Source organism: Rattus norvegicus, chromosome 13 (assembly GCF_036323735.1).
Source record: "Rattus norvegicus strain BN/NHsdMcwi chromosome 13, GRCr8, whole genome shotgun sequence".
Taxonomy (NCBI): Eukaryota; Metazoa; Chordata; class Mammalia; order Rodentia; family Muridae; genus Rattus; species Rattus norvegicus.
In genome coordinates this window covers 32,153,735-32,168,857 of record NC_086031.1, presented here as the reverse complement: position 1 = coordinate 32,168,857, position 15,123 = coordinate 32,153,735, and the positions used below count along the sequence as shown (strand labels likewise).

At 45.1% G+C, this 15,123-nt stretch overlaps 1 protein-coding gene across 40 annotated transcripts in view; it reads right to left on the bottom strand.

Annotated features, from left to right (window-relative positions):
• The window catches only part of Clasp1 (cytoplasmic linker associated protein 1), a 221,593-nt gene that overhangs the window by 99,097 nt on the left and 107,373 nt on the right, over positions 1-15,123 (bottom strand). For all 40 annotated transcript variants that reach the window (XM_063272238.1, XM_063272254.1, XM_063272256.1 and 37 more), the window contains exons 9-15: positions 8,827-8,979; positions 6,484-6,557; positions 4,675-4,767; positions 3,087-3,232; positions 2,264-2,399; positions 1,049-1,119; positions 518-577 (exon numbers count right to left, since the gene is read on the bottom strand). In XM_063272238.1, the coding sequence (XP_063128308.1) occupies positions 518-577; positions 1,049-1,119; positions 2,264-2,399; positions 3,087-3,232; positions 4,675-4,767; positions 6,484-6,557; positions 8,827-8,979 (733 nt within the window). The remainder of the gene's footprint in view (positions 1-517; positions 578-1,048; positions 1,120-2,263; positions 2,400-3,086; positions 3,233-4,674; positions 4,768-6,483; positions 6,558-8,826; positions 8,980-15,123) is intronic.

The window sequence follows — 15,123 nt, the reverse complement described above, 5'->3', positions numbered from 1 at the left end:
ATGCCAGGAACTAAGAAGGTCATAATAATGAATGGGCACGTGACTGTGAGGAACTCTGCCACAACGATGCTTGCTGCTTTTAGATTCTGATATATACTGCCCCACCAGCACAGTCGCACTCATGCACACCGCCCGCCGGGGCCATATTCAATTCACTTTTCCTAAGACATGGTCACTAGCCCAAACTGGCCTTAAACTCTCAATGTAGCCAACGATGGTTTTATACTACTGACAGTGGGTTATAGGCCCAGTTTATTTAGGAGAAGATGCAATCAGGGCTTCTTAGTGCTGGGCAAGCACCCGCCAACTGAGATACACAAGCTATGCCACAGTGGTATCCGGGAGGATGACACTCCCTACAGCTTCTCCTGTATGAAGTGGCTCAGACCAGGAGAAACTAGTCACTTAGCAAATGCTCTGATTCCTTCCTTCCTTATACCGGATGGGACAAACTATCTGCTCAGGCACTCAACTCTAAGAATCGGTCAGAGAAAGTTCTAAAATCACAGGAGCTCACCTTTCTAGTGAATGTGTCTGCCATTCTTGTAAAAGCAAATCTAAAAATTCAAAACAGCGCCTGGAATGTGGTAAGAAAGAAATGGAACTTAGTAATATATCTGTTGTGAAAATAAAAAAGCTTTTGCTTAAATCAACCAGTTTATCCTTTGAATAGGTAAATCTCATTTAACAGGAAGAACAGAAAATGTAGAATAAAGAAGAATCAGAAATAACTAAAAGACTAGGTGGTTCTGACACACATATACACGCACACATACACACACACACACACACACACACACACAGATCTTAAGATTTTGGAAGGTTGTACATGTGTAACTGCAGTGTGTGTATGACAAGGACCACTTTTGAGAGTCCTGAGGATGAAACCCATCAAGCCGTCTTGCCAGCCAAAGTAAAAGTACTCTTGGACCAAGAAGCAGTCAACAATGACTTCGAGTGTGAAAGTCTATCCATGGGAGGAGACCTGGTGCTCTCTGGTTTAGACACTTGCAATATCATCAAGAAGCCCTTCCCTGCCCAGGCTTACCTTCTGACTGCGACAGACTTAGAGGTACAGTTGCTGGTTATGACAGGGATCAGCCGAGGGATGTGAGTGTGCTATGGAAAGGAGAGGAAACAGGTGAGCACTTGTAACACAGACCAGAACCAGGTGCAACAGGAGCCTCTTCCTCACGCGCTGACTTCACAGCACGTGTATGTCCAATGTAAGATGTCAGCACTGAAGACGGAAACCAAGTGCCCTGAAATGTCATACAGGCCAGTACAGAGCTAACAGAGCGATGAGAGCATGGATCAGCCACAGCAGTCTTAGGGAAGAGGCCATCCTGACACTGTTCCAGTGGAAACATACAACGTCCTTGGGTTTAACATTATAAGTAAGGGTAAGCAAAAACAGTGATACTAAGGAATGACCCTGAGTAACCTGTGGGGACTGAGTGCATTCTGTAGTTTCAAGATTTCTTCTAACACATTTAGTTACTTATTTGTGTTCTCTCTCTCTCTTGTGTTCTCTCTCTCTTGTGTTCGTTCTCTCTCTCTCTCTCTCTCTCTCTCTCTCTCTCTCTCTCTCTCTCCTCTGTGTGTGTGTGAGGAGGGGGCACATGTACAAAAGTGAGAAGATAACTTGTGGGAGTTGGTTCTCCCTCCACCATGTGGGTCCTGAGGGTTGCACTCAGGTCCTCAGGCTTGGCAGGAAGCAGCTGGACAGTTTTAATCCATACCACTTTCCAGATTTGCCTCTGGGGAAAAACTTGAGTAGAGAGGAGGAAGTGGAGGACAGGTCCTTTTACACCTTCATGGACTACTCTTTCCTGAAAACATGCATGAGGATTAATGACACTGGGCCCATTGCTTACACTACAGTAAGTGCTAGAAAACTCAGGTGAGAAGATTGCTGAGCTTCAGGTAAATGGCAACCATTAGCACAAACAACTAAAATGGAAGGTGTGGATGAGGGAAGGAAGACCAGAAGTGATGGAGGGAGACAAAAGTCAGATGCTCTGAACAGCCAAGGACTTAGAGCCAATGGTCGGGGAGAGCCAAGAGGTAGATGGATGTCAGGAAGGGTGTGCTAGCCCACAGGGCGCAACACTCCCATCCAGGGGAAAGACACTGTTGGGTCCCGCTGTCCCCTCCCCCCCCCCCCCCCCCCCCCCCGCCCTGGCAGGCTCGTCTGTTATGTCCCATCAGCCAGCAGGGCCTCCCACTCTCTTTTGCATGGGTGTGCCCATGCCATACTTACCCGAATGATTAACCTAACGGCTACAACACCAGAAGTAGCCATAATTTTGGCACTGTTTGGGATTAAATTAAAGATAGTTGGCATAATGGCTTCAGCTCCATGATCAAACTTATTTCCCAGAACTGATGACAGGTGCCTGCAACAAGAAAGGATTGGCTATAGTCACATCCTCACACAGGAAGCACAGAGCCTCTCAACACACAGTTCTCTAGGGATAAAAGACAAGGGTCAAAGGCACCTCAAACATAGACTTAAAATGTACAAGTAGAAAACTTGGCAAAGCCATCAGGCAACAAATTTTTTTTAAATAATTTTCACATAAGTATTAAAAGAGCAAAAAACCATCCAGCAAGACCAAAGACATACTATAGACATAAGCATGACTCCAACCCTTGCCCCCGTCTTATTTTATTTTTGTTTTACAAATAAAACATGATCCTTTAGCGTCTGCTTGCCCTACACAGTCTCTATACGGTCACGGTGCTGGCCAGGTGCTGTGGCTACTGACTTAACATGCATGCTGGCACATGCAAACACTGCACGTGGGCCACAATTCCTTCTCTCTGATCTGTTCTGTAAGGTTTTTTTTTTTTTTTAAATTAATAGTACGAGAGGCTTCTTAGTTATGTTAGTGACTAAATTTAAAATCCAGCACACACTACATAACTGAGCAGCAGCTACCCCGAGTGTGGACGCAAGTGTCAACAGACTAGGGTCTTGGAAACCAGCTAGAGGTGACCCCACAGACAAGACAAAGAGTTCCCTTTAAAGCTCTGAGAGACTGTATCACAGTGTGGGTGAATGTAGCGCTCGAAGTCCTTACCCCAAGGTGATACAAGCTTCCCGCACTACCTGAGACCGCAGGTCCTTAGCAGAGAGTTTAAAGGCTCCGTCCAGAAGACGCAAGTGTTGAAAGAAGTTATCGTACTCAGCCGCCCCAGCCAAGAGTAACGATCTAATCTTTTTTAGCTAACGGGACAGAGAAAAGTCAGAGGGTAAATAAAATATTTAACACTAAATATCAGAAAACAGCCGCTAATGTGAGAGATAAACATAAAAGTTAACTGATAATAGAAACCATTTTTTAAAAAAGATTTATCTTTGTGTGTGGGGGTGGGGGAATGCCACATTTGTAAAGGTGCCCACTGAGGCCAGAAGAGGGCATTCCGTCCCCTGGAGCTCCAGTTACAAGATGGTTGTGAGCCACCTGATAAGGCTACTGGGATCTAGGCTTGGGTCCTTTGTAAGAACAGCTGAAATTATAGCTCTAGCCCCTGGAAACCATTTTGCAAAGACAATTTGAACAGATAATTATTACCTAATATGTAATAAACAAATCAGATCACAGTTAAAGCCCCATTTTAAAATGCAACACCCATAATAAATATGATTTGGTTCCCTTAAAACCATTTTCAAGTGTCTATGTGTGCCCGCTTGAGTCTATGTGCACTACAGTACACAGGGGCCCATGAGGCCAGCAGAGGGCACTGGCTCCCAGCACTGGAATCGAGGCAGCTGTGTTCCTAACTGCTGAGTCATCTCGCTAGCCCTGAATGCTCAGGATTTTTGGTTTTGTGTTTTGTTTGTGTGCTTTTTGAGACTAGGTCTTCCTATACAGCTTAGAGAACTGTCTGTCTATCTCTGCATCCCAAGTGCTAGGATTAAACGTATATGCCACCGCACGCACGCAGCAAGCTGCTGTGTTTTCAAAACAGAAGTAGGGCTGGGTGTGGTAGCGCCTGACCCTTAGGTCCAGCAGTCCACAAGCTAAAACAGGATTTCCCAAGGTGAAGGCGAGCATGGGCTAAACAGCAGGTGCTACTTATGTTTGTCAACTTGACATAAACTAGAGTCATCTGGGAAGAGAAACCTCAGTTGAATTGCCTTCATCAGATTGGTCTGTGGGCATGTCTGGAGCATTTTCTTAATTGATGATTGGTGTGGGAGGGCCTGGCCCACTCCACTGCAGGCCATGCCAGCCCTGGGCAGGAGGTCCTGGGTTATATAAGAGAACAGGATATATACATATATGCCATCAGAAGCAAGCCGGTAAAGGAGCATTCCCTCACAGTCTCTGCTTCAGATCTTACCTCCAGGTTCCAACTTCCAGGTCCTGCCCTAGCTTCCTTTGGTGATGGACTATAACCCAATAGAAAGAAATAAACCCTTTCCTTTCCAAGTTGCTTTTGGTCATGATGTTTTTCACAGCAACAGAGAGCAAACTAGGATGTATGAGATTATCTTGAAACAAACTCAAAAACCAAAACTCACTGTGAACAACAAAAGAAAGTGAGGTGATTTACTAAGAAGGTAAAATGTACACATGGTAATTTATGTGCCAGCATTCCTGTGTATGTAAATCAGTAGATATGCAAATGAGCATAATGGACCCACAAAAAAGCAGCACTTACAGCATTTACTCTCTGCTCCCAATCATGTTTGTCATCTGATAGAATTTCTCTAATTTTGTTTATGGATTCCTCGAGATCTCGGCTGGAGTAAATCTGGAAGCAAAATTAATTTATACTTAACAGAAGATACTGTACAGAATTAAGATGATTATTTTTAAATACATGAAGTCTAGGAAGAGTAACTTTCACTTCACAGGAGGAATTCTCTGGGCATCTCATCTGAGTGGGCCTGATGCCCACAAACAACAGGAATCCCCTTTGTTTGCTGCCACATGGATGCAACCTTGTTTCAGACATATCTTTACTAAAAACCAACAGGATGAGTTGTGTACAAGAGGAAAAAAACAACATCAATGATGCATTAGTCATGTTTTTAAAAACTTATTACTGAATGTGTATAGTAGGATATGAGGTGGGACAAATGTGCCATGGTTCATGGCAACTTCTGGCAATCACTCCAAACTCTACTGTGAGATTCGGGAATCAAATTCAGGCCATCAGGTCTCCTCGTTGGCTCTATCTATCACTTTGCTCCAGCCCAGAATCATCTGAGAAGAAGGATCAACTGAGGGACTGCTGGGGTCAGAATGGCCTGTGGGAATGTCGGTGTGGGTTGTCTTGATTACTGATGGATAGAGGAGGGCCCGGTCCACTGTAGCACCAGGCAGAGGCTGCTGGCCTGTATGAGGAGACCAGCTAAGCATGGAGCTGAGAGTGAGCCACGGCTGCATCCTCCACTGTGTCTGCTGTACTTCTTTGGCCGTGAGAGAGTTTTCTAAGAAAAAAAATCTTCAATATGATCTTCATCTTCTGCTCTAGCCAACCGCCACCGTCACTTTCCTGTAGCCTAACAAACGCACTCTACAGTAACATCTTTCCGACTCTTCCAGAGAGTCGAAGAGGACCAACACTTCTGTTCTTGTTGTAATTTACAGGGCCCCCACATTTTCTAATTTGTACCTTAGATCTCATATAGTCTTGAGAGTTTCAGTTTCCACACTGCAAGGTAAAGATTCTGTATGCAGTAGTGTCAGGGTTTGGACATGAGTCCCCAAAGTTCCACTGTGTGAAAAGGTTAGGGGCCTGGGTGGTGCAACAAACAGATGGTGGGCTCCTTAAGATCACTGGGGGAGATAATTCTAGAAGGGCTGTTATGAGAGCCTGGGCTGACCCCATCCTGTCCTGTGTGCTGGTCTGACAGGAGTTGCCTGCTGTTCCAGGACCATCTATCCAGCACCATGAAGTAACATGGACCAGGCGTGGATCTCAAGGTTGTTCCATGTACTCTACATTTTGGGCCTCCAAAGTTCTGAGCTGGATGAGTCTTTATAGAGTCAGCTGCCATAGGCACAGTTCTGAGCTGGATGAGTCTTTATAGAGTCAGCTGCCATAGGCACAGTTCTGAGCTGGATGAGTCTTTATAGAGTCAGCTGCCATAGGCACAGTTCTGAGCTGGATGAGTCTTTATAGAGTCAGCTGCCATAGGCACATCACTACTGTAACATGGTCTCGCACAGGCATATTTGAAAAATAAAATTGGAAGACTATTCCACCTTCATTAAAAACAATTACTTTTTAAATCTCTTTTTACTCCTGTGTGCCTCTGTGTGTGTTATACATGTGTGGCACATTCTTAGGTACCTGCAGATGCTGGAAGAGGTGATTACACCTAGAAGCTGGGGTTACAGGCAGCTGTGAGCATCTGGGAATAGAATCCAGTCCTCTGGAAGAGCAGTAGAGGCTCTAAGCCACTAAGCCCTTTATGGAACCACTACGCTGACTTTAGGAGCAGCACAGACCCGCACTCACCTGCACTACAGGTACATCATCGAAGGCTTTAATAAAATCCTCTTCATCCACAGCACCCGCACCTTCTTTTGCAGCTGTTAAAAAAATTGTTTTTAAAACAAAGATAATGTGAACTCCATACTGTTTAAAACATCTACTACAGAATTATGAATATACAAAACTGAAATTATATTTTGGAACACTTAAAATTAAAAAAAGATTCATTTCTACATGTATGAGTTTGAGGCTGTGTGTAATCGAATGCACTATGTGGGTGTATGAGGAGGCCAGAGGGCACTGGAACCTCTGAGCTGATTACAAGCAGTCCTAGAACTCTGGTCCTCTGCAAGAACAGCCAACACTCTCATTGCTGAGGTGTCACTATGGTCCCTCAACTTTTTATCTAGTCATCAGTTCAAGTTTCTCCCACAGGGCTGTGTTAAGATGCCTTGTACGCTTGAAATGAAGGCAAGCCCGAAGGCAAACAGGCCCAGTGGAGACTTCTAGAAGGGTTGGCTAAGGATGGGTAGGCAAAGTGTATTTGATCACCCTGAGACTATTTAACCACTCTGTGCTGCCGCAGGGAGAATTACACCTGTTTACTAATCCAAACCCAACATGACAACTTCGTCTTATCATGCTCCATAAAAACAAGGTTTTACACTGAGGTCTGAGGTCATCCTTGAAGCCCCAATAGTGACTTATAGACATTAGCATGTCTGCTTTCTTATTAGCCACCTAACTTGTTGTTGGGGTCTTGCTGGACCTGCTAGAGAAAGTAAAACAAACAGTAGGTTTAAAGACAGCCCAGGGAACAGTGACTGTGACTGCACGACAGCAGCAAATGCACATGGATGTCAACCATGGACTGTGATGTGCACTCAACCCTCCTTTTGCTTTGGCATATGATTAGAGTGCTGTGAGCAGACAGCAATGGCCTCTGAAACCACAGGATCGGAAAAGCATCTACAGCAATCAGGACTATGGTGTTAAACAAAGAAAGGATGAGGATGAGGATAGGACTGGAGGGAAGGCTGGCCAAATGGAGACTCCTAGAAGGGCTGTGGGTGAGGGATGGGCAGCATAGCAGTCCTGGAACCGTGCAGGAAACAATCGTCTTACCCTCCCTGTTCATGGAATTGCTATCACTCAAGGGAAGACTGAGAATGGATATCACTGGGGTAGGTGAGATGCCTCAGCACAAAAAGAAACTTGTCACCAAGCCTGATGATCTTAATTTGCTCCCCAAGATGCATATCATGGAAGCAAAGAACTGATTCCCCAAGTTGTCCAATGACTTCCATAAGCATGCTAGGGTATGCATGTGTACACATATGTTCTCACATAAGACCACACACACACACACACACACACACACACACACACACACACACACATTGGCCAACAACATCCATATACATAAAATAAAAGTAAATAAACCTTTAAAAATAGTGAAGCTTATATTAAACAAACTCAACAACAAAAAAATAATAGCACTGGAAAATCTTCAGAAGAATGACAAACATAAGCACAGTGACACAGGCCTTCCTGTGGCCAACAGGGCTCTCAGTGCAGATTGGTAGGGCTGGAGAGGGCAGTGGTGCCTTGTGACTCCAGGACAGACCACAGGGAGCAGCACTCCTAAGGCCTTCTGTCCACAGAGAGTGACCACAGTGGGCAGCAGTCCAGGACTTTCCTACTGCAGGCAGTCCAGTCACCACCCTGGGATTCTACCCACCTCCCTACCCTCACAAGACATAACACCATCAGTGAGCATGGTTTTAAAGCAAATGGCTACATGATGTTTTAGAGGTAAAGAGTAAGAAACTGGAGTATAAGTTTAAAATGTGACAGCAAAATGAGTGGTTAGAGGTATAAATAACCAGTCACTCTGTCTAAGACGAGGAGTGACTGGGGAGGAGGAGGGTTCTAAGGACTGTCTGTCTTCACCAGGTTTGTGCATCTCACTGGCTCTCCTTGTGTTCATTTACCAAGCACTCACACTGATGGACAGGAAAAATGCTACCTGTATGACTAAATCACATCTTCAAGATTTCAGTCTGGCTCTGGTCTTAACAGATTTGATAGAAAGCCCAATGGTGGTCAAGGCAAGGCTGGACCCAGATGACTACACATTGTTTGATCTTCACCCTGGGGCTGTGCCTTCCTCTGTGCTGTCTGTACTCTGGCTGGCTGGCTGGCACCTAGAACCTGGTCAGCAACTGGCATCTTAAGCCAGACTGTCAGCATCAGAGCAGTAGCCGGCCAATCAAATACTGCGAGCAAGAATGTGCACACACAGGGACATGGTGGGCAAGGACTCCTGATGAGGACCCCAGAACACCATACGAGATGTGCTCTGACCTGAAGACTTCGATCCAAGACTGGATGCCATGAGCCTACGGGTGGTCCCCATGCTAACATTCCTCCGGGAACTTGATGGAGCCTTGGACGATGAGGAGCTGGCAGAAGAAGGCCTGTTGCCATCCACAGAATCTTCATCATCAAAATTTTTATCTGAAAAGGAAGCACAGAAGCCACTGTTTGAAAATGGTATGCTTTCACCTATACACAAGACAACCATCAGTCATGAAAATACTGGTTTGTACCTGCAAGTAAGTAAGGTCCTGGCAAAGCTTGGAATACAACTACACAGACCACTGCTTACCTTACAGAACCAGAACGCTATCCCACTGCAACATGGAAAGCATCTGACCCTTTCTCTATGCACGTTTTCTAGTTGGTGGAGGGTGTGTGTGTGTGGGAGTGAATACGCAGGCACGCAGGGCACACAGCAGGACAGTCTCAGATGTCTGTCCTCACCTCCCCCCTTGTTTAATGGGGGGGCTCTCTGTGTTCTCCAATGGCTGGCCCAAGATTCTGGGACCTTTCTCTGGCCCCCACCTCTACAAAGGAATGCTGGGATCACAGAGGCCCATGCTGTCTGTCCAGATTTCATGTGAGTTCTGGGGCTCTGAAATCAAATTGTCACACTTGTACCACAAGGGCTTTTACTCACTGAGTCTTGCTAGCCCTGTTTTGTTTTGTTTTTTCAGTCTCCTCTCCAAACAGGGCCTTGTTCTGTAACCTCAGCTGGCCTCAAACTCATGATCCTGAGAGCAAGGATTACCAGTGTGTCCCACTGTATATGGTGCAATGCACTTTAAAAAAATAGCTGAACAATACAACTCCTTGAAATCCTTTAACTTTTCCCATGTGGTAGACTATTTTTCATAAAGCTATTGCAATAGTTCTAAGGTACTTTGGAAATGGAAGTGCTCCACCCACTGTCGGGTAGTTTGGCTTCATAACACCTCACTATCACAAACAGGGCTGTTAACTGGCCAGATGGCTCGGTGGGTAGGGCTCCTCACATTCAAGCCTAATGACCTAAGATGGATGCCCAGAACCCAGACCACAAATTGTCCTGACCTTCACAGAAGCAGCTTGGCACCCGTACTTGTGAGCACACATGCACACATACACACAAAATAATAAGTAAACAGACAAATAAATGCAAAAAAAATAATAAAAGCAACAGGACTGCAACAACACCTTCCTATAACTAGTTTGCCAATTTTAAGTTAAGAAATGTCAACAAGTAGCATTACTGGGTCAATCGGCATGAAAATGCTTATCAATGTACTAAGTTTATCTCCTGAAAAGCCATAAATGTCTCCTTTGCTGGAAACTGAAATGCCTATCTTGCTCCACACCTTTGAAGACACTGAATTAAATTATCACTTACAAACATGTCAATTAGACTGGCAAAAAGTATGTTTTCTAGGCTTCATTTCCTTTAATGAAGTTGATTTTTTAAATTACACTGTGCATGTTTAAAGCTTCAAACCAGCAAGGCTCATTATCTTCTCTGGTACATTCAAAATTTAAAAGAAGAAAAAAAGAATCATCTATGGTTTTTAAAATTCAACCTATTTATCAACAGTTTAAACTCATTTGATTGTTATTATTGTGTGTGTGTGTGTGTGTGTGTGTGTGTGTGTGTGTGTGCGCGCGCGCGCGCGCGCATGCGCACACATGTGTCATGGTGCCTATGTGGTTACAGGACAGCTTTTGGAAACAGTTCTCTGCTCCACTGTGGACTGGGGATGAACTCAGGGTGTCAGGCTGGGGGTCAGGTTTTCGCAGCAGGCACATTACTGCTGAGCCATCTCTCCAGCTTTACCTGCAAACATTTTAATGATGCAAAATTAAAGCTTATGTGCCACAATTGCAAGGGGTTATGTAGCAAGTGTGAATCATTTAAGGTACCTTGGAGTGAATAAAAATAAAAAGGAAATCTAACAACATTCAGGTAACAGTGATTTCCAAGAAGCATAGAATATACTTGGACCAGATGTCATCTACAAAGCTCAGTGTAAGAACTGCACAATCAGAGGACAGAGGCTGCAGGGCCTGGAGGAATGGCTCAGGGGTTACGAGGGGGGTAGCACCCACAGCTGGTTGCCCACAGCAGTCGGCAACTATAGCTCCAGGACACCAGGTGCCAGTGCAGGTGCCAGTGGGTTGGAGAACTCAAACACAGAACAGCAGAATTCAGCCACCATTAAAGAAGGCGGGGGGGGGGGGGGGCATGCAACTGGACTCCCAGCAGGATGCAGTAGGGGCTAGAAAACTATCTGTGGGAAGAGTCAGATCTCTATTTGATGAGGAAAATATGCCCACAGATTCAGGAAGCTGAAATAAAAACTAAACAAATAAAAACACAGCAGAGAAAAGACACTTGCTGTCTAGTCTCCTGCTGCTGCTGCGATGAAATACTCTGGAGCCAAAGCAACCGAGGGGGCAAACTTCATCTTACACCCGTGGGCCACAGCCCACCACTCAGGATCCTGCTTGGCTAGCTTTCTTATATAACCCTGGACAGCCAAACTAAGGATGGTGCCCCTCACAGTGGGCTGGGCTCTCCTCCATCAATTACAAACAAGACAGTCCCCACAGATGTGCCCTCAGCTGAGGCTCCCTCTCAGATGAATATAGCTGTGTCAAGCTGACAACTAATGCTAGCCAGGACACACACTAGGCAACTGCTTAAAACCAGTGAGCGTCTCAGAGAGCAGAGAGCATCACAGGCCCTGTGGGGACAGGCACCAGGTGAGAACGGAGCGCAGGGTGTCCCCGTCAGAGAAAGGAGAACTTGGTGTGTAAGAGCACTTGCCACCAGGCCTGACTCATGGCCTCATGAGAGCACCTCATGTTGCCCTCAGACCTAGTACATGTGCCATGGCATGGACACACACATAAAAATATGCATAAATGAATAAATAAAATAAGTTGAAATTGAAATCAAGAAGCGAGGCAAAATATGTTGATATAAAAAGCAACATGTTGGCCCCCGCACTCTCACTCCAGAAAATGCTACAGGAAGATCTTCAGACCAAAGGGAAGCAGAGCAGTTGGAATGCTGATTTGTATACAGAAATGAAGGCAGCAAACACATGAACATGTAAGACTTTCTCCTCAGGTCAATTCATTTTTTATTCTCTCCATTTTGTTCCTTTCTACACAGATGAAGGGCTCTTTAAAGTAAAAATAGGGACTAGAACACTGGCTTCTTCAAGAGGACCCAGGCTGGGTTCCCAGCAGTCACGTGTGGCTCATACCTGCCTCCAACTTCAGCTCTACGAGATCCAATTCTCTCTTCTCACTTCCTTGGGCAGTAGGCACACATGGCATACATACGTATATGAACACAAAACACCCATAAACATCAAAGAAACTAATTTAAAAAACAAAACACAATGTTCATATCTTTTCCTGTGTTCTGGGTTAATAACTTGTTGGTTTACAGAAACTTTAACTGGGCTATCTATTGCTATATTAGATTGTCACTACACACACACACACACACACACACACACACACACACACACACACACACGAGCTAAAAGGACAGGACACATGATGTGCAGAAGCGCTTGTATGTCTGTCTACAAGGAGGGTATGTTTTTAAAAGCCCATTCTCCTTGGGAAGGCATAGCTGCCATAGCCATGATCTGAGGAAATGCTCCTGGGTATGGGGCAGAGAAGGAGCATCTGGACCATGTGTAGGGCTTTAACTAAGCACCTATCCCTACTTGGTGTTCTACCCACCTCTGGACAAACCTAACAGCCCACTTATCTGGTTCCCTCAGTAGGGCAGACGGCTAATTACAGGCGGACCAGACAGAGATGCAGAGGCCAAGGGAAGAGACTGACCCAGCAAGGACACAGAGAAACTGCTAAACTCAAACGACTGTGAATTTGGGACAGCATGCAGGTCAAAGGACACCTGAGAAACAAGCTCACAGCAGTAGGCACTCAGAACAAGGACCCCAAACTTAAAAGTCAGTGTTTGACCTGAGCCACAAAGCCCACTAACTGGTCCTTCCTGTCTCCGCTGGAGGTTCATCAGAACACAGGGAAATCGTGTGCTCCTCTCCAGATCCACAGCTGAATAGTGTTCGAAATCAGAGAACATGATCTGAGAGATGCTTAGGGATAAAAATAACAGTTCATGACTGGAACACTGAACTAAATAGTTTTAAAGTTTAGCCTAAGTTTCTCAGACATTTCAAAACTTAAATCAAATTAAAGGACGTTGGAGCTGGGGAGAAGGCTCAACCAGTAACATGCTTAGAAAATGAGATCAATCCCCAGAATCCAGTAAAAGGAAAAGAATCCACGTGTGTGGATGAAATGTATATGATTTAACCCCAGTCCTAAGGAGGCAGAGAAAGACAGTCTAATCATCCAGCCCTAGGCCAGTGAGAGACTGTCTTAGAAATGTGAAGCAGGGTTGGCAAGGTGGCTCGGCAGGTAAAGACTCTTGCTGCCAAGGCTTACAACCTGAGTCAGTCCTGGAACACATATGGAACTGATTACCACAAGCTGTCCTCTAGCCTCCACATGTCTCACAGCCTTTGCCTCTGTGCATGGGTACACACACACACACACACACACACACACACACACACACACACACTCAGAACAAAAAAAGTTAAAACACAATGGGCAGCACCTAAAGAAAATGGACCTTTAGCCTCCATAAATATATATGCACAAAGCAAAGGGGTACAGGGGTCATCAGCTGAGCTATGAATCTAGTGAACTGTAACAATGACCAGCATATGGGCTGGAGTGATGGCTCAGCGGTTAAGAGCACCCGACTACTCTTCCAGAGGTCCTGAGTTCAATTCCCAGCAACCACATGGTGGCTCACAACCATATGTAAAGAGATCTGATGCCCTCTTCTGGTGTATCTGAAGACAGCTACAGTGTACTTATATATAATAAATGAATAAATCTTTAAAAGAAAAAAAAACAAAAACAACAACAAAACAAAAGAAAAAAAACAAAAACCAATGATATGTCTGTGGGTGCAATTGTGGTATAAATATTATGGGGTGACCAACTGACTTCTGATTGGATATCAGGCCTGCTCCACAGGAGACAATGCATGCCTAGAACTACACATCTAGCCAAGAAGCCATGGCTGAGGAAGTAGCTCATGGGCCTCAGGGGTAATCGTACAACTATTATTCTGTTAAGTATTCAACTGCTTCCTAAAGTCCTATCAGACAGATCAGTGCAGCTCTCAGACCTCAGAGACTTTCTGCACTGGGTTAATGCTGAACAGACAACTGATCAAAGTACAGAGAATAGTGACTGGTGAGCCCCAGCCACAAATGGGTCCAGTGTATGGCCCATCACCCAGAAATATATGGGCAGTACAAATGGAGTTGATGGGTTATTAAATTTAAAAAAAAAAAGAGGGCGTCAGGTTGTTGGGAAAAGAAGGAGATGCCCCTAAGTGAATTTAGAGAGATGCTGGAGGCAAATATGATCAAGGGATACTGTATGGACTTCTAAGGGAATAAAAATATATCAATTTTTTTTCTGAAGGAGGGAGACTAGACCATCAGAAAGGTGCCTAGTTTTAGTAAACTGAAAAAGTCTTATCTGTAGAAAGCATCACTCCTGAAAAGGCAAATAGGCCATTTGTGTAACTAAGCCTGTGACACAGCAGCTCCCTAGCTGTCCCAGATACAGAGGCACAGTCCTGGGCTCTTGACATATTTCAGTATTGCTTAACTAAATTACAAGGCACGCTGCTCTCTGCTAGCGTCTGCTTTGTTTTGGTTTTGGTTTTGAAGATACGATCTCACTCTGGCTGTACTGGAACTCACTATATAGACCAGGCAGGCCTCGAACTCACAGAGAACTGCCTGCCTCTGCTCATGCCTCCCAAATGGTGGGATCAAAGGCACACACCACTATGCCTGGCATCTGATAGCATCTGAATGCCCAGCTTCTTCAGGGTTGGCTAAGCAGGCGTCAGTCAGCTCAGGACTGCTTCTAAAGCCTTGGCCACGCAAACACGTGGACATGAGTACTTCTAACTGTGCGCACTTTGCCATCACACTAGGTTAAGGTTTTTCACACAATGTATGCTATACAGAAAATCTTCTTGCAGAAACATACATTGCCTGGCCCCAAAGAATCCACTCTATTTTCAGCCACCAACCACTGCTGCTGTCCGATAGTCTAGGGGTAGGAACCTGGAGTAAGCTAACTGAAGCCTTCGGGTCCTAGTCACCTTCAATTCTTCAGTCAGCTGAGCCTCATCTCTTCTCTTATAGCCCCAGGAACAGGCACTCT